Consider the following 26,275-nt stretch of genomic DNA (forward strand, 5'->3'; position numbering starts at 1 on the left):
AGTAGGTAGTGCTGTCTCCTCACAGCAAGAAGGTCGCTGGTTCGAGCCTCGGCTGGGTCAGTTGGCGTTTCTGTGTGGAGATTTGTGTGGGTTTCCTCCGGGTGCTCCGGTTTACTCCACAGTCCAAAGACATGTGGTACAGGTGAACTGGGTAGGCTAAACTGTCCGTAGTGTATGAGTCAGTATGATTGTTTCCTAGAGATGGGTTGTGGCTGGAAGGGCATCCGCTGCGTAAAACGTCAAGGATACATTGGTGGTTCATTCCGCTGTGGCGACCCCAGATTAATAACGGGACTAAGCCAAAAAGAAAATGATTGAATGAATTAATGAATGTATATAGAATTTTGGTGAGCACCAAATAAGCTGATATTGGACCATATTTATAAACAGGGCACATTTACATGAGAAGCAAATTCCAAAACAGTGCTGATAGTAGTGGAAATTTCTGATTATTTACTGACAATGTGCAAATTAAAGAACAAAGATGTAACATTTATTTGCATATGGAATAATAATTATCTATATAGATTATGTCAAAGTTAGCCAACTTAATAAAACAAATAAATAAATAAAAGCAGCTATTGTATACATATTGACGTAAAAGTACAGGTTTATATTATTTAGGCAAAACAATTTTTATTGGCTAAAGAATAGGCATATTTGCAAAATACCCAACTACTGGACAATGACGAAAACCTACTACAAGCTGTGGGAAAACACTTCAGAACTTTCCAGCACCTATGCTCTCAGCTCATTATGTTTACTTGCAATAAGTGATATTTTTTATGTGAGATAGTCCACAAGATGTGCATTTTGATAACTATTTGTGTTTTTAACATTTCAAGTGCTAGGAGAAAAGATTCTATGCTGTCTAAGGGAACCAAGATAGTTCTAGTATTACATGACTCACCCTAGTTGTTCATTCATTTACTTTTTGGCTTAGTCCCTTTATTAATCCGGGGTCGCCACAGCGAAATGAACCGGCAATTTATCCAGCACATGTTTTATGGAAACCAGAGCATGTAGAAGAAATCCACGCGAACGCAGGGACAACATGGAAACTCCACACAGAAACGCCAACCAACCCAGCCGAGGCTCGAACCAGCAACCTTCTTGCTGTGAGGTGACAGCACTACCTACTGCGCCACTGCGTTGCCCACCCTAGTTGTCTGTTTAGCAAATCATAGATGATGTAGGCCTATTTTGAAAACAATTCATTTGGACAAGGTGTAAAAAAAAGCAACTTTGGGATGTGATGAAATGGGAGGTTGGGATCGTGGATGTGCACAAATCTGCAGCAACAACATGATGCTATCACTGGATTAAGGCAGCTCTAAAGGCAAAAAGGTGTCCAACCCGGTAAGATGTACCTAATAGAGTGGCCGGTGAGTGTATGTTCTTAATACTACTCATGGGTGAAATGTAGCCCTTTTAAAAGTACTCAAGGAGTGAGTTTTACTCTCTGAAAATTATTCCACTTTATAGCATGCAAGTGAAAAATGTAGCTTACATCATTGGCATTTGCTTTTAAGGTTGTTTCTAAATGTAAGTTCAATTATTTACCATTCATAGAATATACGTTTAAATGTGAGATTAATTTAATATGAGAACACATTACATTAATATGTGCACCTATAATAAGCCGAAAGAAACAAGGTTGATGCGTTTACTTGAAATGGATTATTCTTCTTAGCCAATTGCTGTAGACAAAACAATTAACAAATAAAGTAATAAATAAAATGAAAAAAAAAAACACACACAGTAAAAGTACAAACACAGAGCAAACTGTACTCAAGTAAAAGTATGCTATTTTTAAAACTACTTAGTAAAGCAAAAGCCAGACAATAATATTATATTATTTCTGCTGAAATAGTAATAATTTAATAGGGTATATCCTTGAGTACCTTGTTCTTTCATCTGCCATATACAATACAGAAGTGTTTTTCTGGTAAACACAGCATCAGCACCAGGAAACCCTCAGCAGTGTGATGACTCATTTTGACCCATGAGATCATTTACTAACTAACATGACGCATTCATTTTAATAGTAACTAAGCATACACCAAGCCTGTCACTCTCTCTCTAGCACAAACATCTGCATGTCCCATGTGTGTGATACCTGCAATTTGTGACGCATTACAAACTCAAAAGACTAACAGGGCGGTGTCTGAAATTACAAACGAGACCACACACATGGTGCACGCCACTACCGACAGACAATACAGAAGCTTCATTAGATGTGCACAGGTACACTTGTTGGCTTCGAGGATAATTACAAAGCTACCCAGACTGACAACAACCACACAAAACAACGCAAAAACACAGCTGGCCGCTTAGATGCAAAACGATAAGCTCTCAGGTGCATATGCTTTTAGTTATAGTGACATGTAGGCATGGGCTTATATGAAATATATGATTCTGACTGACGGTGTGATAACCTTGGATAAAAATATCACAGTTTCACGGTATTGTGATTACTGCTCTAAAATATATTCTTTTTAAATGCCTGGGTAAAAAACTACAACTTTTACCCCTTTGAACACACTATATTTTATTTTGAACTACATTTTAAATTTTAAAAACTACAATTTAAAATGACATCTTTGAAGATCTTTTCTGTTGGAGATGCTGTTGTCCTAAAAAAAACTAAAAAAAAAACTAAAAAAAAAAGCCTTACATGTACCTGAAAATTTATGTAAACAGAACATTTTGGCAGTTTTAAAACCTTGACTTTTCCAAACCGCGGTATACCCTAAAAACGGTTATCGTTGCATGCCTAGTGACATGTTTGTTCAATGCATAGGGCAAAAACTGAGCTGCCGGTCAAAAAAAAAAAACAAAAAAAAAAAGAAGCTTAAGAGATGTCTAATCAAATTTTAGCATATCTACAGCCACACAAACATTTTCACATCTTGCAAAATAACTTTGTTTGGAATATATCTGATAATTTTACTTTTAATTTGTTATTGTACCTTATGCTTACACTGGATATAAACCAAATATATTGAAATTATATATTTTTGCATGTATGCATTCACAGCTTTAAAAATGCAAAAAAAGTATAACCAAATTATATACTTTAAGCACCTAAAACACCATGAACCTTTATTATTAGCAATACCAGAAGCAATAGGTGTTGTAATATCAAATAATTAATTAGGTCACACTTTATACTGATGGTCCGTTTGTTGAATTTAAGTTATATTGCAGGTACATGTCAACTAATTCTGAGACTGTTGAGGTTAGGGTTAGTTTAAGTTGACATGTACATGCAAAGTTTCTTGTAGTCAGTTAAATGTCTGTTAAAGGGGTATATTAGGGGTATATTTGTAAAAATGATCAGGCCCGTAGCCAGCCTGGTGAAAGAGGTGGTTCTTTTTTTTTTCCTCAAAAAGTGGATCTATTGCAGTTATTCGCCTCATTTTCTGTTTAATTATGAGGTTTAAATACTGCATTTTAGTGACATTTTAAGGACATTTTTTTTGCTGGATTAGCTTCTCGGATGGTTATCATAACACTTTTGAATGTACCACAAATAATTCCTAAAGATTTAGAATAAAGAAATATGAAAATACACATTTATTCAGGGTATCCTCAGGGTCTTAAAATGTCTTAAATTTCAAAAACAAACTTTTAGGCCTTAAAGTCTTGAATTCACTGAAATATTGTGTTGTAGGTCATTTTAAGCAGGTCTTAATTTTCTTATGGCCAAGTAAAGCTATCAAATCTGGCCAACACCCTATCATCTATAATCCATCTCAAAGGTTTTTTTTTATTTTTAAAGTTTTTTTATTGCAAAGAGATGCAATTCACAACAGCTCTAAGACATTTTTACAGCAAATTCTCCAAATTAAATTCTCTAATCAGGGACAGAAAACTAAAGCAAGACATCCTTTTACATAATCTTCCATAAAAACAAAATCTTTTCACAGAAGTAGTTGGCTCATTACAAATACTCCTTAATGTTTAGCCCTGTAGTCATAATTCATAATGGTCTTAAATTTGAAGAAATCTGCAGAAACCCTGTTTTTAGATCATCAATAGAAAAAAAAAATAGGATTCTAAACTGTAGCCTATTCTCATTTATTAAATATCAAATAACTAACTGGCCAGTCCATTTGACTTTCCTCAGTCAGAATTTGGGACGACGAATTTGTCATGGGATGACTTCAGAACAAGTACACGGGATTCCACTTGGTCTTAAAACCTTTTTCCGATAGGTTATTTTCACAATTTATTATGACATACAGTAGCAGTCAAAATAGGACAAATAAGCTATGGGACAAATTCTTAACCTATGTCAGTGAGGGTTGGATCTTTCAAACCAAGATATGTTTGAGTGTCTGTGCAAACATACAAAAAAATGATGTCTGTTAAAACCCCAATTAGCTTTTTTTTTTACATAAATACTAATAACTAATTAACAAAATCATGTTAAATATTAAATAAATGTTTCAGATGTGTCAGATATTTTAGAAAAGAGTAAACAAGAAGAAACAAAGAGTTCAGTGATATAAAGTTTCTGTTAGCTTCCACTTACAGTATTCGATTTTGTAAGTGTTGAGAAGATAAATATCAATGTTGATGTTCTAGAAGTGTTGATTATGATATTGTAGTCTCAGATCTTATATAATCAGTGAGCCGAGTCACTGAGTGATTGCAGTGCACACAGCAAATGCTCAACATGTGATTTTCCTAATATCCTTTCTACAGATTAACTGGATCAAATTACACAGACTTCCAAAGGCCACAATAAAAGATGAAAGAACTACGTCTCTTCAGAAAGCAGAGGAAACAAAGCGATAATCACAAACATTGTATACTTAGTGAAGATGCAATGCGATTTCTGATAATTACAAATGACCTAAATGACCTCCCTCTCCCACTTTGTCAAAATGTCAAAATTATTCAAGAGATCAACATTAAGGTTTATTCAGTATTTTGGTACACAGAAGCAGATTGCAGTCTAATTTAAATCATAATTTTAATGTTTTTAATTTTGATTTTGATGTTAAATGACCAACAGTAATATCAAGTAATGCTAACTAATAGATTTACCCTCATACAAGATGTTTATCAATTTTTAACTTTCCCCATGGGAATAAAAATATATATATTTGTACAAATATAAGAATAAACTAGCAATCAAGAGATACTATATAAAGAACCTACCTATAAACTGAGGCACTGGAAAATTGACTAAAAAAAGTGCAGAAGAAATTTTCTGTTCTATTTAAAAAAGTATGTAAGTTTTTAATAAATGTTAAAAAAAGATTAATAAAAAGGCCAATAAAAACAATCCTTCTTTATAATCCCACAGCCCTTGACTGAAGTTAAAGGTCCTGTATTTCATACTGAAAGAAAAATATTTAGTAGGTAGTTTTTGTGCTCCTCCTCATCTTCTACTTGCAGCAAACTAACGGTTAGAGTGGCGTATTTTACCCAAGCAGTCAAACTGTCGTGATCAGATCAAGACTGTCATTCCAGTCTTTCCATTTTTTGTTTCAAACATATGAACATTTATATGTATTTATGTATGTATTATATCATCTTTGCATCAAATTACAAAAAAAACAAAAAAACAAATGACCGCTTGTGTGATGCGTTTGAAATGGAGAGTGTATAGCCAGGATAGTAATTTTGACGTTTTTCTCTCTTCTAGCTGCCATTATTACTCTCACACCATTCATTTTCTGAAAGTCTTGATAACACCATTGTACGATGTTTCTTTTATTATTTAAGCAAATAAGATTGTCAAAATTGTTTTACTCTCCCTGTCACTGTGCTCTAAGTTTACCCAACCATGATGACTTCTGCTACTGAGAAAGCTGGAACTGTGAATCGGGTCCATAAAACATTTCTAAAACATTTTTCTTTTTTATAGTAGATAAAAATGCACCGATTGTCAACCTTAAAAGATATAATGTGCGCTAATAACATAGTGTACTTTTTAAATTTTATTCGGAAAACAACTCTAGACAGGGTGTTTGCTGGGTTTCAAAATGTCTTAAATATCAAAAAGTAAATTTTAGGCCTTAAAAAGTATTAAATTCAGTGAAATATTGAGTTGTAGGCCTTAAATCATTTTGAACAAGTATAAGTGTGGCTTTGTCCTATAGTAAAGCTACTCAATCGGGCTGACATCCATCCAATCACCAACAATATACTGCAGTAAAACCTTTTTTTTTAAATATATATTACAGTTGTTTATTGCAAATGCAATTCACAACTACTGGTAGGAAAAAATATTTATGTTTAAACCTGTATAAGTCTAAAATGTAATTCTTTATGGTCTTAAAAGAGTCTTAAAAAGTTTTGGAACTTGATGAAATCTGCAGAAACCCTGTGCAAAGCACTGATAGAGCTATAGAGTTTTTCAAGTTTTCCAGTGCTTTTGGCAAACAGTTCATAACATTAAGGTCAGTTCAATCATTTTTTTGCAATCTACCTAGGTGTATGCTTTTGGGAAATTTAGCCCTGAATGTTTATGGAGAGTCTTGTATACAATCATTCTGACAAGATGTATAATTACAGCTAATATCTGCGTGATTATATAAGCAAGTAGTCATTTATCTTTCTATACTGTTGCATCTATTATACATGGCATGTTGGATACAATTTAGTCTTAGGCAATATTATTCTTATCAAAGATCGTCCTGTTCAGTCAACTTTAAAAAATGAATTTAAATTAGATCAGAATTAGATTTAGATAAATAGCTGAGGTTGTAGAGAAGAGATAAATGACACTCTCCAACAACTATGGCAATGATTTAGTTTTTCTCAGGTTTGCCTTACCTCATCCTTGCTCTCCTTGAATGAACCTCTGGATCTCCCTGTACGAGAATGCCCACCGCTTGTCTGAGTTCGAACTTCCTCCTGCTGGCCGAAAAGCTCTTCTACTGTCTTCACATCAATCTGATACTGCTGTTGTCTGACCGCTAGAGTCCAAATATTGGGTTTCCCCCTAACCTTCTCCTCTGGAATGGTTTTCCAGAAGAAGCTCCGTACGCGTCGTTTCTTGCGTGATGCATGTTGGCCAGAATTACCTGGTGCCTGGGGAGGTGGTGGAGGAGGTGGAGGTGGTGGCGGAGGTACTGCTGGAGGGCAGGTATTGCTGTCACGTCCTTGGCTTTGGTCATTTGTTGAGGTTGTAGACGATTTTAATGGCAGTGGATTTCCTATTGGTGTGGTACTTTCATTTGCCGAATCCTCCGCAGCAGTGACACTGGCCATGACAAGCATTACATCAGCAATGACACTAGTCCTGGAGGGCCAGGCTGTGTGGGGAAATGTTGCCTTTTTCCTTTTATAATATCAGCACAGTCTCTTGGCTGAATTCTAGGTGGTGTCTGATGGAGTGCTGAAGTCTATCTCACTCATAGTTGCTGATACAACTTTAAGCCGAGTAAAAAATGAGTCTTTCCACTAGAGGAATATGAGTTCATTCTTAATTAAAATTTAGTGCAAAGGCTGCTGACGTTGTTCTTTTCATCAACCTGTCAACTGACTCATGACTCTGGCAATAATGAAGGACGATGGACACGGTGTTATGCAATCCCCTTAGGCCAGTGTCTTGACATTCTCACAAGTTTTTTCTTCACTACTTCTTGTACCTCGTCCCATAATGCCAAGCTGTTACCTCCAAGCTTCCGTCCCACTGGGGTATGGTCAGAGGTCAAACCCTTGGAGCTGCAGGAAGGACAGAACACACAATCAAAATCAAAATGACTCAGGTGTAGTCAAGCGAACACACTTAGAACCTAAAAACAGGGGAAATGAGAAAGTACCAGACATCAAAAGAGATGTGGCTGTACGCTCAATGGAAAGCCCCCAGTAGGAAAACGCTGAATGCTATTGTTCAGCTTAAGTCAATGGGGCCGGCCTGCTATGTGTAAAAGTGATCTTGACAGATGACTCGAATGTTCACTAATGAAAACTCATACAATGAACATTTAACTGATTTGTCCATTCAGTGGCAAAATAATTTGGCAGAACTCATGATCAATTACCGTTACATAAAATTAAGTATACTGTAGTTACATAACATGGGACTACAGTAGTTTGAAGGTATTTCTGAAAAGGTTTGACATGTTTTTGTGAGGGGCCAACTTAATAGTGTACACTTGTATGAAATAAAGAATGAAATGATACTATATTAGTTTACAAATGCCTTATGTGTGATATGGGTCACCCTGTGTTTCATCATGTTCAAATAATAACCTGCAGTGTTTTACTAAACATCAGAGTCAATGATGCAAAGAAAAATTAAATTACAAAAGTAAACACATTAACATGTTTTACCAGCAGTTACAACAGGAGCATCAGTATCATTACTATTGATAAAGCAGAAGAGGAAGCCAAAGGGAAAACATATATATATATTTGCATAAACAGTGCAGCATCACACAATGATAGATCAAGGCCCTGTTTACACTGATACGTTTTGTTTTTAAACAGCTTTTTAGAATGAAATGATCCACATCGACACTGGTGTTTTGCCTAGCATTTCTAAAAAGATCTGTCCATACTACACCGCTAAAAACACACATCACGTGACCACACACACACACACTCAGTCATGAGCTTTGAGCACACCTACCCAAGTGAGAGCAGCGCACGTCAGACAGTTCATCAAGGAAAACCGCTGGATCTAATCTCACTATAGTTGGTAAACAAATTATTTAATTCATCTTGTCTCTGTCTGACGACTCTTTTAAATATATTACTTGTTCTTAGGTATCATGTTTTGAGCGTAAAGATAAGTTAATATATTAATTTATGTAACTGTGTACACTGATTCTGCACATTTGCTCCGTTTTGTTATAAATATGCATACAGTGAAGATGACATATAAATATTTAAATTTTTTTTTTTTAAGTTGTTAATATCAAAATAAAAATAGGCAGTTCCTTATATCATATTTTTATTTTTGTTGTTAAGATAGTGAAACAACGTAGCCAGGATGATGTGAATGAGGTTATAAAGCACACTGTTCTCTTTGTAGATTTACCAAGCGTGTCCTCGGGAGTTTGTTTTCCATATCAATTTTGCGAAGTCTGAACTTAAGGACAATTTGCAAGACTAAACTGTGTCTACTTGATTTTGAGAAAAAGCCCCAAGCAGCCGTGCCTCCATTTTCAGATGTCTTTGTTTTCCCCCATCCACACTGACACGAAGCAGCAGCGTTTTAAAACCAAAACGGCCTCTTCAACGTTTTCAAAATGCTTATATTTCAAGGCTCGAAAACTCTGGGGTAGTGTGGACGGAAGGCGTAACCGTAGCAAAACTTATGAGATTTAAAACTGAAATGTTTTAATGTAAACGGCCTGAGAATGGAGCACCTAACAACACTGTGGTAAACCACAAAGACAAGCCATATCATCCTGCAGCCCACGACTACTCACTGAAGCTAAGTAGGGCTGAGCTTGGTCAGTACCTGGATGGGAGACCACATAGAAAAGTTAGGTTGCTGTTGGAAGTTTTGTCAGTGAGGCCAGCAGGGGGTGCTCAACCTGTGTTCTGTGTGAGCCCTAATGCCCCAGTAAAAGTGAAGGGGACACTATACTGTCAGTGGGTGCTGTCTTTTGGATGAGACGTTAAACCGAGGTCCTGAATCTCTGTGGTCATTAAAAAAAATCCAATGACACTTCTCCTAAAGAGAAGGGGTGTAACCCTGGTGTCCTGGCCAAATTTCTTCTCAGCCCTAACTATCATATTATTCCCATCTACTGAATTGTCTCTATCACTGTCTCTCCACTATACCTACAGCTGGTGTGTAGTGAGCGCACTGGTGCCGTTGTCCTGTGGCTGCCGATGAATCATGGATGCTGCACACTGGTGGTGGTGTGAAGAGCTTAGGGTGTATGGCCATTACACGATAAATGTGCTATATAAATACACATTACAAGTTAACAGAGCTAAAAAAACTACCAGTCGCAGCTTCAGACATCATGCCCATGGACCACTGGCTAAACATCTGATGCATAAGCCACATTAAATGGAGAACACTCTGGGATTTTTAATGTTGTCATTTCATTGCCTGCATTGTGGATGATTTCTCTTTCTTTAATGGTTTGTCTTAAAAAAATAAAGCTATTGTTATGTCAAACCCCTGATGGAAAAAATAAATTTGTGGAGTTTTCAACTGGGACTATGAGCAATTATCAGAACCAACTAAACACTGATTTTCAAAAATATTTTAAAGATGTTTTCTTAGAGGGTGACGCGGTGGTGCAGTAGGTAGTGCTGTCACCTCACAGCATCAAGGTTCGAGCCTTGGCTGGGTCAGTTGGCTTTTCTGTGTGGAGTTTGCATGTTCTCCCCGCGTTCGCGGTGATGGGTTGCAGCTAGAAGGGCATCCTAGGTGTAATAAACATATGCTGGATAAGTTGCCGGTTCCTTCCGCTGTGGCAACCCCAGATTAATAAAGAGACTAAGCCGAAAAGAAAATAAATGAATGAATGTTTTCTTAGAAGAGTCAGCAATAAAATAAATGATTTTTTTTTAGCTTGTTTGATATGTGATTATTATACAAACCTTACTGAACCTTTGCCAGTGATTGTATGGATTCCCTAGTGATCCATAGCATGCCTCCTGTCACTTTGACAATGGAAGAAAAGCTAAAATTGTACATTCTGTTCAGAACATCAACTTTACTTTTTCACACCCCTAAACATGACACTAAATAAAACACTCTTTTAACAAACTGCCTAACTTCTGGACACATAACGCGCTTTACACATTGGGAGGAATCTCCTCATCCAGCGCCAGTGTACAGCATCCACTGGATGATGCGATGGCAGCCATATTGCACCAGACCGCACACCACACCCCAGCTGATTGGTGGAGAGGAGACAGAGTGATTAAGCTAATTATTATATGATGATGGAGGCCATGATGGACAGGCCAGTGGACAAATGTGGCCCATTTGCCGGGGTTAAATCCCTACTCTTTTTCAAAGGACATCCTGGGATTTTTAATGACCACAGAGAGTAAGGAGATCGGTTTAACATCTTATTCGAAAGATGGCACTCTCTTTAGCCTCCTTGGTAGAGCAACCGACTCCCATGCGGAAGGTCGTAGGTTCGATACCAGCTCGGAGCGAGTTGGGTGACGTAGGACCGGCGGGGTTACATTGGTGCCGTGACCCGGATGGGAGTGAGGTTTAGGGGGGTGAGTGTACGGAGGCCAGCTAGTGTGTGCTGTGCAGGTAAACCTCACTACTCTGACCTCTAAAGGTGCTCAAGCAACAGATGCTAGAGGCCATGGTCTTTAGCCTCCTTGGTAGAGCAACCAACTCCCATGTGGAAGGTCGCAGGTTCGATACCAGCTCGGAACGAATTGGGTGGCGTAGGACCAGCGGGGTTACATGAGCAGTATTTAGTCCCCATTAATATACTGGGACATTAGAACCCACACAGACAACAGGCTGAGCGCCTCTTGCTGGCCTCACTACCACTTTTGGCAACAACCTAGCTTTCCCATGTGGTCTCCCATCTAGGTACAGCTTAGCTTAAGTGGGCGACCATGTGAGAGTTGCAGAGAGCTAGCTGAATTTTAACAACATTTTATGTAACATTTATCATCATACTAAAAGCGACAGCAGATAGTTAACCTCAGATCTTGAAAATAAAATAACTAACTCATGTTTTTCATTTTAAATCGATTGTTATAACTGTGCAAAACAAAAAATACCAGTCATTCAGCATTGTACATGTACTTTAATTAATGTAATTGTTGCTGTCTGTATCAAGCTATTTCTGGGGACCTTTAAAGAAATTAAAACTTAAAAAAATTATAATTTCTTCTTTATTTACTCTTACACTCGCGCATGTCATCAAATGACCAGAGTAGGCTAATGGATGTCTTCAGTAGACTGTACGGCACTGTTTCCTTAGTTTGCAAGTTCTCTTCAGGTTTGGGTGTGACCGTGGTCCAGTTTCCCCCACAAGTCCAACAACATGCGCTATAGGTGAATTGGTTAAGCTAAGTTGTCCATAGTGTATGTGTGTTAATGGATCCGCTGTGAAAAACATATGCTGGATAAGTTGGCGGTTCATTCTGCTGTGGCGACCCCAGATCAATAAAGGGACTAAGACGAAAATAAACTGAATGAATGTTTAGAAAAACATTAAATTTATAACAATTGTGTAGCCCCACAAGTATAGTTTACATGACAGATTTTAGCTGTTTAGCTACTGAATACAGAATCACAAGAGTTTTCATACAGGTGATTCACTCGTGCCACATCTCTTATTTGAATATGCAAAGCAGCCAACATCAAATAGCCTTTAAAGTACAGTGAGGTTGTCAAGGAGACCAGCCAACAACCAATCCACAGAAACAGCTGTTTCACAGAAAAATCTGCAAAGACATGCACAAAAAGCCCTGTAAAAACAACAGATATTGCTAATTTTCTATTATTTTGATGTATGCGAGTAGCCAGCAGAGTATCAGCAGCTCATACGGCTCAGGTCTTGTCATGCAGATGTCTTTGTCACCCAGATATTGAAAGTGCAGAGAATGTCATGAGTGACACACTGCTGTCTGCTGGGAAAAAAATACAGCAAAACGGCATATCAGGATGAACCATCTCATGTGGATTCTGTTACAGTATACATGACCTGTATTTATCTGATAGACTGAGGGTCTCAGATGTTAAATTTTGTGGTAAAATCAAACACATGCTATAGTGGCATTGTTACGCAAGGCAACAATGCTGAGGTTGATTAGGAGATCAATCCAGACATGTTTGTATATGTAGTTTTTACTGACAAAGTTGATTGAAATGGCTGAAAAGATGTTCTAGAAACAGATAAAAAAGACACCAAACGCTGTAAACCAGAGCTCTTCATACTGCAACAGGGTCTCATTTGATCCTCTAGGTTTTTACTTATTAAACGACATTTGACGTCATAGGAAGACTCTGTTTCCGCGCTGGTTCAGCTGAGTTAGGCACAAGCTACTAAGTATAATTTATTCATGTGTAAAAGTAGATGTATTTTTTCCTTTTAAAGTCATCTTCTTCAGAAGGATTATGCTGTATGATGTTCTAATATGGTTTTAAACTTGACCGTGTGTTGGTTGAAAACAGAGGCTTTATATTGTAATTAATAATCAAATTGATTGATTACAATGTTAACTAATGACTGAGTTTTTATCATTACTTAATGCAAACGCCCATGAAAATGTCATTCAGTGTAATAATAGTTTGGTCACACTTTATTTTGATGGTCCGTTTGTTGCATCTACATGCCAACTAATTCACATTAGATAAGTAGACTGTTAGGTTGGGGTTAGGGTTAGTGTAAGCTGACATGTACTTGCAAAGTTTCTTATAGTCAGTTAAATGTCTGTTGAAGGAGCAGTATCAACAATTATTAAGCAGACAGTCTAGTACTATACTCAAATAGACCATCAAAATAAAGTGTTACCAAATGTTTATATACCAAAATAATCCCAGCCATATGTGCAGCTAAAATGATTTGTTGACATAATAAAAGATTCTACATGAGGATCACAGCACTTTTGTATCACAGCACAGTTTTTAATCAATTAAATTGTAATCCCATTTATCATGATCTATTTTGTGTAATCCATTTTAAATATAAAAGGTCGGAATTATTCAATTGTTTAATTAAAAAAATAGAGTATTGTGTCTGTTAAAGTAAATGCTAAAGAAACACTATTTCCCAAATCTGACATTTTATTCACAAATGTTATTTAAAGTATTAAAACAGACATTTGCATTTATTATGCAATGTATTTCTTTTAAACCCCCAAATTGGGAGTGTGTGTGCATGTGCGATTTTGCATTTAGATTCTAAATGTACATGTTCTGTGCTGCTAGAGAAGTGAGTAAAGGGTTAACACACTGTAACAAATTCTCTCTCACCTCAGTGGTGTCTTTGCTGCAATGTCAGCAACGGCATACAGAAACACACCCAGATACACAGCACCAAATCTGTTCATGATTAAAAACCAACATCATGTTTATAAAGATTTAGGAATGCTGAAAACCCATTAGAGTGCATGTTGTGACAACAATCGTTTTATGATAAATTAGAGACAAATGATTAAATTTAAAAACCACAAGAAATTAAAGAAATGACAAGAAATGAATGCTGTTATTAATGGATGAAGAAAATCCATAATGAAATCAATGAGCAAAGGAATATATCATCCAAATTTTGACATAGTTTACTCAACCTTGTGTTGTTCCAAACCTATTAGATCAAGTTAATATTTTTAGGAACGTCATATATTCGCTATGCTTATGATGTTTTTTAAATTTTCTTGTTGTTATTTATTGCTAAAGCTTTTATCACAGTATACGGATTTGCAAATAAGTTTAGTTTAACAAGTATAATAACAAAATATACTTACTGTATTGCTTTATTGTATACATGCTTAGAGAAAACAAACGTTTCCATCAAATTACATGTATATTGCAACAGTAAAAAATATAAAAAGTACAAAATAATTCTTAATAAGTTCTCACTATAATATATGTTAATGAATTAAATTCAACAGTAAAAAAGCCAGATTTATTAGTTGTAGTAACAATTAAAAAATACAACAGAATTTTATTGGTTTATAACACTAGTACAGCCTCGGCATAAAAACAAAAAAACAAATCCAAAAAATGGGGTATTTATACATATAAGGGGCAATGTGAGTCAAATTTACACCCTATAATGCTTGGATTTATGTTTTCATTTAGTTAGTCAATGTTTTTCACTCACTATATAAAATATAAAATAATATTTATAAAGAGATACAGTTGAAGTCAGAATTCTTAGCCCCCCTTTGATTTTTTTTCTTTTTTTTTATTTCCCAAATGATATTTAACAGAGCAAGGAAATTTTCACAGTATGTCTGATAATATTTTTTCTTCTGGAGAAAGTCCTATTTGTTTTATTTGAGCTATATTAAAAGCAGTTTTTATAAAATAAAAAAAAAAAACATTTTAAGGTCAAAATTATTAGCCCTTTTATGCTATTTATTTTTTTCGATAGTCTACAGAACAAACCACCGTTACATACAATAACGGTTATACAATACACCTAATTACCCTGTCCTGTTTAATTAACATAATTAATCTAATCTAGTTAAGCCTTTAAATGTCACTTTAAGCTGTATAGAAGTTTCTTGAAAAATATCTAGTAAAATATTATTTACTGTCATTATGTCAAAGATCAAATAAATCAGTTATTAGAAATGAGTTATTTAAACTATTATGTTTAGAAATGTGTTGAAAAAAAATCTTCTCTCCTTTAAATAGAAAACGGGGAAAAAAAATAAACAGGGGGGCTAATAATTCTGAGTTCAACTGTATATATATATATATATATATATATATATATATATATATATATATATATATATATATATATATATATATATATATATATATATATATATATATATATTTATATATAATATAATAAAACGTATATAAATGTATATATAATAAAACAGTATAAAAAAAGCAATTTGTTGTAGAATACATAATTAAACAAATGATGGAGAGTCTTATGGTGGAGAAATTAGTTACGCAACCAGGTTGCCTCAGTATATGACGGCTCAACTCAACGCACAAAACTAGGGTCTATATGTTTGTATGAGATGTTTTAATCTACTAGTGAATGTTCAAAATGTTTTGTTGTTCTGTTATTTAAACGATTTATTATAAGACTAGACAAATTAATGTTCAATTAGGATTGCATCATTTATCCACTCACATTGGAATATTGTTCATTATTGTCTAAAGGCTATTCTAATTATTTAAATGACTTTCTAATATATGATCAACAACATTACGTTATAATATTAAACCACCCAAATATGTCTTTACTTTTAATTCTCCTTGTCAGTGCAGATTTGTTTAGCTTATAGCCTAGTGTTCTGAAAATGATTAATGTAGCCTGCATAAAAAAGCCTCAAACTAATACAGCAGGACAAGAAAGTGTAGTTGATGAATAAAGATAATAATTTCATGTCTCCAGACATAAGTTTTTCGTTAACACAGTAGTATAAAAGGGTGAAATATCCAAAGAATTTAAGTGTGGATAAAACTTTCCCACATTAAAAAGTATTTTATATGACACCACTTTATATGAGTAATTTAGGATGTTACTAATAAAGATTATCAAATACGCTAACCACAAAAGCTCATCCCTGCTATCTTGAAATAAAATATGCAATAATGTTTGTTCTCATGTGTTACACAAACATTTTGTGCTTGGTTATAATGACTGTCCATATTCCCAAGTTGTTCTCTCCCTTTGTCACAGTAAACATAATGCATGTGACATCATTCAGTATTGTTCTGCCTGCTGCCAATCCCCAATTTTACACATCAATTTGGAGCGGCTGTCAAAAAATCCTTAGAGCTTTATTCATATTTCTATAGTGTATTATACTTGTATGCATAATAAAGAATGCAGACAGCATAGATACATACGTGCATGATGTAGAAAGCAGAGTACTTCATATTACTTTGTATCCAGCTAAGCCTCTTGTTAATCAGAACTGGAAGCTGAACTGTGATTTAAAATCTACGCCATCATAAATCTGATTGCTGCAGACATTTTAAGCATACTTGATGGATTTTCATGCACATTTGGGAAAAACAGGACAATGCTGATGTGTACACAACATACCCAGACCAACAGACATCTGTTCACATACTTGGCAGTGTTAGCAAATTAATCCGACCTCCTTTTGAGAAAATCTCTTCCAGTTTGTTTTTATTAGTCCTTTTGTTTCTAATATAAGCCAACACAAAATCATTTCATAACGCAGAAGACTTGTGTTAAATGGTTAAATCTAAATGAACAAAAAGATCTAAGAAGAATATCTATTCTGTCATGGATATATCTACCCTGTCTGTTTAAAAAAGGCTGTAATGGATCACGGTTGATCTGTGATTTGTACAGATCCCAACCCAAATTTCGGAACACACGTGAACCACGGATTAATACAGTTTATTTTACTCGTAGATTAATCCTAAATGTGTAATGATCACAAAGAGAGATCGCCTCTCGCCTCATTCAAATTACATGTATGAAAGCATTTCAGCTTTCCTGTAAAATATAATGATGACAAAAAAAGTTGTGGTAGGTTATTCAGATGTGGTGGGTTTCTTAGGTTATTAAAGGTGTTTTCTGTCATTACTTGTTTAGCCTGGATTAATGCATTCAGTGTAAGCTGCACGATTAATGATTAAAAGATTGGGTTCTCAACACCCACGCAACAAATTATAAATGATGGTGATTTGCACATATTTATTAATCTTAAAATATTTAGTCTTTAGTCGTTTGAGTTGGTCAAATAACACAGACGCACTGGGATAAAAGTTTATAGTTTACATAAAACCACTGATGTTTATAGCAAAGATTAAAATCATTGTCATATGGATTTAACTTGATGCTCAAATTAAAGTTGTAGGCAGCAATTACATTATTGAACCAATAGGTGGTGACAACCAGGCATCAAAAGTATGCCACTGAATAATCCTTCAAATTTGACACATCTAGCAATGACACATGTAGTATTATGAGAGAATAACTGAATCATTCATTAAAAATGAGGGGTCGTACAAAATACAATGTTAGTTTATACATTTAGTGTTATTAGCAACAGTAACAGTGAATTTTTAACAGTGCTGAATATTTTCCAATTTATTTTTATTCAGCTGATTATTTTTTCTTTATTTTATTTTTAATAAAATTACAGGCTTTAAGTTCTGTTTGTTAAAATCTTTGTTAAAGAAGTGTCTTGCAGTATTAAATGGAAAGCAATTGACATAAGTCTCCTCCCATTTTTAGCTGATCTGAAAAATTGTCAGATTCGTGACAGAAAAAATCATAATGTGATCCAAGATTTGTGATCTGTTACACCCCTACTTTTTAATCTACTATTGGTTGATTCAGTGAATAAACTCAAATAACAAAATTAAGATTTTGCAACAGTGAATTTTTTTTTCAGTGAAGTGAAGACGTTAAACTAACATGACAACAGTGATTCTTAGGCGTCAAATGATACAAAAGTGCACTCATATTCAGCTAACAATACAGCAGACTTGATTGTCCTTCTACATACAAACACAAAAATAAAGAAAGCTCCTCCCACATAAACACAGACAATCAACTATCTTCTACACTCTCACAAGTCTTCAGACAAAGTCTTGTCCTGTTACCTGATTCAAATGATACTGCAGTTTGAAACGCTCTGCTCAAAGATTGATTTCCAATGCGTCTGGTAAATGAGGCCTGCGGCTATAACCCAAACACTGGATATCTAATACCTACTGTGGAATATTTGGGTGCAATGAACAGCACCAAAACAAAGAACCTTTGAGGAAACACGCAGAGATTGAGAAATGCTTAATGCGATTCAAGTATTAATGTCTTAATGGTGCTTGTGCTTTGGATTCAGTTTTTGGTGCAAGTGTGTTTATGTAAGTCAGTCATATATCAAAGTCTACAGGGTACTTAGAAAATGAAAATGCTTTCATAATCGAAATACATACGAGTGAGATAAACGATCTGAAAGGAACACTGACAAGAGCCACTGGTTTTGTCTGAGACACTGACAAACTGACAACAACATCAGCTATGCAAATCATCAAGCCAATGTTCTATCAGTTATTCATTTAAAGGTGCCATAGAGTGCACTGATTCATAAATTGTATTACTTGCATAGTAAGGCTGCACAATATTGGAAAAACCTAACATTGCGATATTTTTATTCTGCTATATATATGTAACAGCGCAATGACATCATCTAATTAATATTCCATTATCCGTGTGAGCAAAATTACATAAGATTCATGGTAAACGGTTTGTTAAATATGATACGCAATAACTTTACACCTTTGTTGTGAGCTGCAGGCTTTACACTTTTATTTGTCGAGAGTATTTAGCTATTTATTTAGTTTTACATTTTAGAGCGCATTAGAGTTATTACAGAAGCCAAGGCCTATAGTTTCTTAATCAGCGTGAGGAATTTAAATTAATTTTGCATCAAAAAGCATTTTGAAATCGGTAAAGCCGTCTGCAACTTTTGCAAAGTATCAAATCATCGGCATATTAGTGGTCAAAACATGTGGATGACTGCATATATTATTATTCCTTTAAAAAAAAAAACAAACAAACAAACAAACAAACAAACAAACAAAAAAAACAAATAAATAACCAAACAAACAGTTGAATAGTGTTTGTCTATAATCTTTCAGAAAATGTACTAAACCTATCGGTACCTTTATGCATTTGTATCTAAAAAAATTTATATTAATAAAATGTACTCTTTGATCCCCTTGGGGAGAAGCACCTCGTTTTTGTACTTTTATATACTAATTATTTGCTTTTTATACTAATTATTTTAATTTTATTTACTAATTATTTGCTACCAAAACTGTTGCTATGACAACAACTCTCAGATCAGTTTTGAAGAACGAAATGATCCTGGATCATCTCAAATCATCAATAACCAAATCCAGCTAATCGAGTAATCCACGTACGAAGATCGGACCCCAGGAGATCTACCTTCCTGCAGATTTCAGTTGCAATCCATAACAAACATACCTGCCTGTAATTATCAACTAATGTTCAGGTCCAAATTAATTGTCTCAGGTGTGTTTGTCAAGATTGGGAGCTGAAATCTGCAGGAAGGTAGACCTTCAGAAACAGGGTTGAGCACCCCTGCAGTAATTGAATAATCAAATGTAAAATATTACTTTGTTTTATAAACAATTCAATCAAATTAAGTGTTGTTTATTTGTTAAAGTCACAAACAGCACATTTTCTTATGCCTAAATGCTTTTAAAATCTTAACACAGTGACAGGCCTAAAAAACACTTGCAAAATTATCAAATTTAATCCAGATTCAACATTGCATATACACGTGATGTGACTATTGCGAATGATCACGTTGTCATATCAATGCTGAAACGATATATTGTGCAGCCCTACTGCATAGTATGTATGTGGCATAGTTAAGTGCAGAAACATCCAGAAACACTTTTTAATGCTCATTTAGAATTGCGGTAATTACCCCCTGAAAGGAAAGCTTAATTTTGACAAGATTTGAAATGGTCATGAATATTAACACACACACACACACACTTCAAGCGTGATGTACTCTGAAATACATGTGCAAAATAGCATTGATTCAATCAATTATTTTCTTTTCTGCTTAGTCCCTTTATTAATCTATGGTCGCCACCGCGGAATGAACCGCCAACTTATCCAGCACATGGTTCACGCAGCGGATGCCCCTTCAGCTGCAATGTTTTTATTAGAATATTACACTCATGAGATTTACATAAGAACAAGGAGACAATAATGTCTGAGGCTCATGGTATTTCATATCGATATACTGAGATTTCTATTCAGCAGTGCCTGGTATAAACAGATTTTAATTCTATGGCAGCTTTTTAGTTTTTTTTAGGCAATATTGGATCACGATGGAAGCTTGATTGAAGCTGTTGATAAAACGTTGATCTCTCTTGTTACAGTATGACAACTGACGAACTGTCACAATGAATACAGCAGTTTAAGCAGCATTCATTTATTGTAGAAACTCTGCAACAACTCTGACCAGCGTCTTTATATCTGTGAGCAAACATTAATGTCTGGCTACTTTTACTATCTACCAGCTGTCACAATTTAGACCTCGAAAACAAGGGACCAACTCTGTCAAACTTTAATTTCCTGCAAATGTTTCCTTGTGTTATTATCACAAATGTTGTGTTCCTGCATGTGCTACAGTAAATGTTAATAGGAAAACTTAACATTACATATAATGTGTACTATTATTTTATAATAGCATTATATATATATATATATATATATATATATATATATATATATATATATATATATATATATATATATATATATAAAACTGACACACAAAATACACACACCCTACTAATACATTTAAAATATATGTCAGCAATATCAAGACATGATGAGCCAGCAAGATTGCATATATCCAGAGATAATGTAATTGTATACATCACATATGCAAAACTACCCACTGTATACCCTAAAATATCAATGTTGATACAATTTTGAGCTGAAGGTGAAGTGTATCTTTGATTACATGCTACTTTAGAAGGTAAAAAATGTAACATTGTAACATTCAATGTAACTACTGTAACAACACCATGATTTCACTGCTAGTGGCTATAATGAATGTTCCGCTTATCAAATTGGAGCTGGGAGGCAGGGTGACGCTTGACCCAAATACTGATTGAGTGGAAGACATTATAATGAGGGATGAGATTAAAAAAAAGAGTAAGCTATGATTTGAAACACATCTGGACACACATTTGAGGGAAATTAATTACAATCAAACAAAGAAATAAAAAAAGTGTAATAATCTGTGTAATAATATTTCAATATCTTTATGTAATGGTGTGTAACTAATATAACCTAATAATTGTAAAAACAGACATTTAAACTGAACCAGTGCAGCTGGAAGGAGGTGAGCGAGCATCCAGCATGAGAAAGCCAAGTGATCTCTATTGATTCCAAAGGGCCGTTAAAGAAGGTAAATAAAGCAGCAACAAAGACCACCTAACAACACAGGACATAATAAGACAGAACTCTCAGGGAAACGAAGAGCTTCAACAATTCCTTAGGAGACAACGAAGCTCAAAGAAGTGAGGTTTTAGGATGATCTAATTAACAAAGTTTTACAGAAGCACACATCCAAAGCACCAGCTACTACAATTGCAATATGAGAAGGGAATTTTAAAGAGTTTTCGGGAAACCCAGGATTTGAGCCATGAAGACCGTCCAATTCACATGGGACAAGGTCTCAATGTAGATTTTAAAAAGTGCACTGACTGAGATACTGAACTAATACAAACGCCTTTTACTGTCAATCTTTGTTTCTGGATAGTGACTGGTAAGCATTTGTACTAATTCCTCACAGGCTTTACTTTAATGTGAACTAAGGGTGTGTTCACACTTGACAGGTTTGATCAATTAAAATGAACTCTGGTGTTCGATTTAATGCATACCCTGATTCACACACAATAATGTAGTTTACATGTAAATGACTGATGTATGAATCTAACACAGAACAACAAAGACATCCTACAGTATCTGGATGCAGCCTTTATGATGCAAGCTGAGACTGCATCACTCAGAGATGCAATGTCAGACAAAATGCACTCAATGGAGCTAGTGACGTCAATGTGAGGGATAGGGTTAGGGGTGGTGTTAGGTGAGCCCACTAAAAAGCACTGCATGCAGCTCAGATTGCATCTGTACCAGGTCTGCATCCAGACCCCTCTCAAGACATCACAGTAAATGAGCCAAAACATGATATCACAAGATGTGATTGTAAAAAAAGACAGAATGCTTAAGCATACACGGAAAAAGTTTTTTTTTTTTTTTTTTTTTTTTTTTTTAATAGCAGAACTTCATTTGTGTGCAAATGAGGAATTCTTTTCATGGTTTTGCCTTTTTTTTTTTTTTTTTTAAACATTTACAAGTTCTCAACTGCTAAAAAATACTGTCATATGTACACATATACACTCACTGGCCACTTTATTAGGTGCCGGGTATCGAGTTGGACCCTCTTTTGCCTCCAGAACTTAATCCTTCATGGCATAGATTCGACAAGGTACTGAAAATATTCTTCAGAGATTTTGGTCCATATTGACATGATAGCATCATGCAGATGCTGCAGATTTATCGGCTGCACATCCATAATGCAAATCTCCCATTCCACCACATCCCAAAGGTGCTCTATCGGATTGAGATCTGGTGATTGTGGAGGCCATTTGAGTACATTGAACTCATTGTCAATTTCTAGAAACCAGTCTGAGATGTTTTGCACTTTATGACATGGTGAATTATCCTAATAGAAGTAGCCATTAGAAAGCGGTGTCATAAAGTGATGGACATGGTCAGCAACAATACTCAGGTAGGCTGTGGCGTTGACACGATGCTTAATTAGCAGTAATGGGCCCAAAGTGTGCAAGAAAATATCCCCCACACCATTACACCATCGCTACGAGCCTAAAGCATTGACACAAGGCACGTTTAAATCTGATGCTTGATTTGAACTGCAGCAGATCGTCTTGATGTCTACATGCCTAAATGCATTGAATCACTGCCATGTGATTGGCTGATTAGAAATTTGCCTTAACGAGAAGTTGGACAGGTGTACCTAATAAAATTGCCGGTGAGTGTACAGTACAGTAGTTTTTATATATATATATATATATATATATATATATATATATATATATATATATATATATATATATATATATATATATATCTTCAGGCATGAATGCTTTATACATCAGAATGTATTATTTCCTTTGTTCTTGTTCAAAAGAACCAAGAAAACAGTACCCCAAGTGTGAATAAAGAGTATCTAATTTAGTGTAATCTCTCACATATGCTCACACTTGTGCTAAATTTGACCCTATGTGATAACTATAGCGAACTATCAATGAACACACACATGCAGACATTCTCATATCACAGTGCAGTCACTGTAAACAGCCAATGGCTTGACATGATATACAAATAACAAAGATTTTTCTGTCTTCCACAGTCATTACAAACCCCACTAAGTGGTTTATTCCCCATAGGCACAGTGAGGAAAACTAGACAGTGAAATGACCGCAATAAAATATAAATGGCCTGATGTGTACACAGAGAGTTGAAATATTAGGCCATGGGTGTAAATCAAACCTCTCGTTATAATACAATCATAATGCATCTTGACATTCGGTAAAACTGCATTTACATATCTACAAAATAGTAAGTACTAGATTTCTAATGTTTCATTCATTTTACTCAAGGAAGTGATTCAGGCAGTGGGACACAAGACGCGCTTCGGTTGCCGTGGTGACAGTGGGTGGGAGGGGAAGCTGAAGCCCAAACACCTGATGTTTACGTGTGCAAATGAAAGAGCAAGAGGCTTATTGGTGAATTTAGTCCCTTTAGAGCCTATTAGAAGTATTGTGTCACCAGAGACTGTCGTGATGCATGTGATGTTATTGTTAACTAAACTAAAACTGCAAAAAATATTTTTTGTTAAGTTGAAATAACTTGAAACAAGTATTACAAGTAAGCTTAAACAGTTGAAATGATAAATACAGCATTGACAATTGACTGAATATGTAACACGTGTATGTAATGTAGTCTAGAACGGACTGTAATATGTAAAATGTAGAATGGAAAATATTTCAGTAAATGGAAATGTTTGGGTAAAGATAAATCATAGAAATGAACACAAAACTATTTTTTTAAAATATTCAATAATATAATTAAAGTAGTAGCTATATTAAAAGTATCCCTTAAACAATTTTTAAATTAACTATCATGGAATAACCGTCTATTTTATGTTTACCCTGACACAATTTTTACAGATACAGATAAACATTTTTAATTGTTAATTCATGTAATTTATTAAGCATAACTGTAAATAAACATTACAAATACCAAATACACTGCATAATGGGTGATGTGTTGTCTTCAATTTAGATATTTTTATTAATAAATATCAGACCTTTAAAGTCTATTTGTATTTTTTTTTTATATTAATCATTCAAAAAGAAAAAAAGAACATGATTGACATCAGTGGTTCCAGGATGAAGAATCTTTAACTTCAATGGAACCTTGCCATCACATAAACAGGATGCAAAATACAAGCATCTCTATGAAAACTTTTTTTTATTATTGTGTATGAACATCACTAATACTCTATCACCCCAAAATGGAAAAGCTAAACTGGTAAAAACTTTTCCTAAAACAGGAAAGGCTAACCTGTCAGAATTCCAAAACAATACACAAATTCACAGTCGTGCTATGATAGTGTTACACCGTAATCAATGAAGTGAGTACTTTAGGGGGGCTTTTGCCAATCGAGTTCCCTTACTTTAGGGTGTGTTACCGTGGCAATATGACAACAGACGAGCACCCTCCCCCGTTGACCTCACCCTGAGGGAAAACTTTTCTCTAAGCTTTGTTCCACAACTCCTGAATGGATTGTCTACAATTCATCTCACCATGAGAAATGGGATGGGTTACTAAAGGAGCTGGCTTCAGAGGATTACAATAAAGCACATCACAATCTTTGACAAAGCAGCACAAAAGCACTAGTAATAGCCCTAAGGGTCTCTGATGGGGCAAGCTGATAAGCAACAGAATCAGTCAAACGTATACATTCGTACTTTACACTTTTCTCTTGTCAATGTACATTCATAAAATACAGCCTGCTGTGACTAACAGATTTCAGATGATGTAATGTTTACTGACCATGCAAGCACAACATTGTTAAATAAAGGAGGGCTTTGGAGCAGGAACCATGGTATACTTTTCTTATTAAAGTCTGAACAACATGTTCAGATTACAGGGGAGCTGACTCATGGGACGAGTGAGGTTACACCATTACTGTGATCTTTAGTGATGCATCCTGTAGGGTGACAGCGACCACACTGAAGGCTACAGATCAAACCTGAGTGTTAATGAGACGGAAACACTGATGGATCGATCAGACATGAGGGTTAAGACTTAAATAGTACAATCAATAAATGAATAAAACCCATGCGTTAATATTTACATCACGGTGTGATAGCATATATATATATATATATATATATATATATATATATATATATATATATATATATATATATACATACATACATACATACATATACATAGTCATTAAAAATTATATTTAACCTATGTGGTGCTTTCAAGGGAAGACTATTAAAATGATGCCTTCAATATGATCATCCCGTTAAATGAGTCTGAACGCAAGGTATATGTGTATCTCTAGGACATCGCTAGAGCAAACAAAATCCGTCAGCCGCAGATAAAAGAGTAAAGGCTGAACGAAATGTATACGACTAAGCATACACTTTAAACTGGGTTAAAGAACTTACCTTAAACAGTGTAAGGGAAATAAGCACTAGTTTTTCCCCTGTTGCGGCAGGTGCGTGTATCCTAGAGAAGGTGTGTGTTGGTATCAGCGGCATTCTGCGCGGCCAGCGCTGCAGCGACGCTCAAGGATGCAGTGCATTACAGCCTGCTGACGTTCTGCGCATGCGGTGTGCGTCGGGAGCGCGCATGAGCGGTGTGGTTGTGAGACTGGCTCAGGTGAATCGGAACCGCTTGAGCCTGACGTGTGTCACCCGCTGGTGACGAGGATAACATAACACAGCTCAGGCACAAATATTAATATTGACACACATCGTCGCAGGTTGTTTATTAAACATACAGGTCTGTTT

At 35.2% G+C, this 26,275-nt stretch overlaps 1 protein-coding gene across 2 annotated transcripts in view; it reads right to left on the reverse strand.

Moving 5' to 3' along the window:
• fhdc1 (FH2 domain containing 1) overlaps window positions 1-26,026 on the reverse strand; it is a 39,881-nt gene extending 13,855 nt beyond the window's left edge. The window contains exons 1-2 of one of the 2 annotated variants that reach the window (XM_087237203.1): window positions 25,931-26,026; window positions 6,796-7,689 (exon numbers count right to left, since the gene is read on the reverse strand). In XM_087237203.1, coding sequence (XP_087093329.1) covers window positions 6,796-7,242 — 447 coding nt within the window. In that variant the 5' untranslated portion in view covers window positions 7,243-7,689; window positions 25,931-26,026. Of the gene's footprint in view, window positions 1-6,795; window positions 10,112-10,170; window positions 14,084-25,930 lie in introns of those variants that run through there. The other variant, XM_087237204.1, reaches the window with a different exon arrangement.
• Window positions 26,027-26,275: the final 249 nt, after the last annotated feature.

The sequence above is a fragment of the Danio rerio genome, chromosome 1, assembly GCF_052040795.2.
Source record: "Danio rerio strain M-AB ecotype USA chromosome 1, GRCz13ab, whole genome shotgun sequence".
Classification (NCBI taxonomy): Eukaryota; Metazoa; Chordata; class Actinopteri; order Cypriniformes; family Danionidae; genus Danio; species Danio rerio.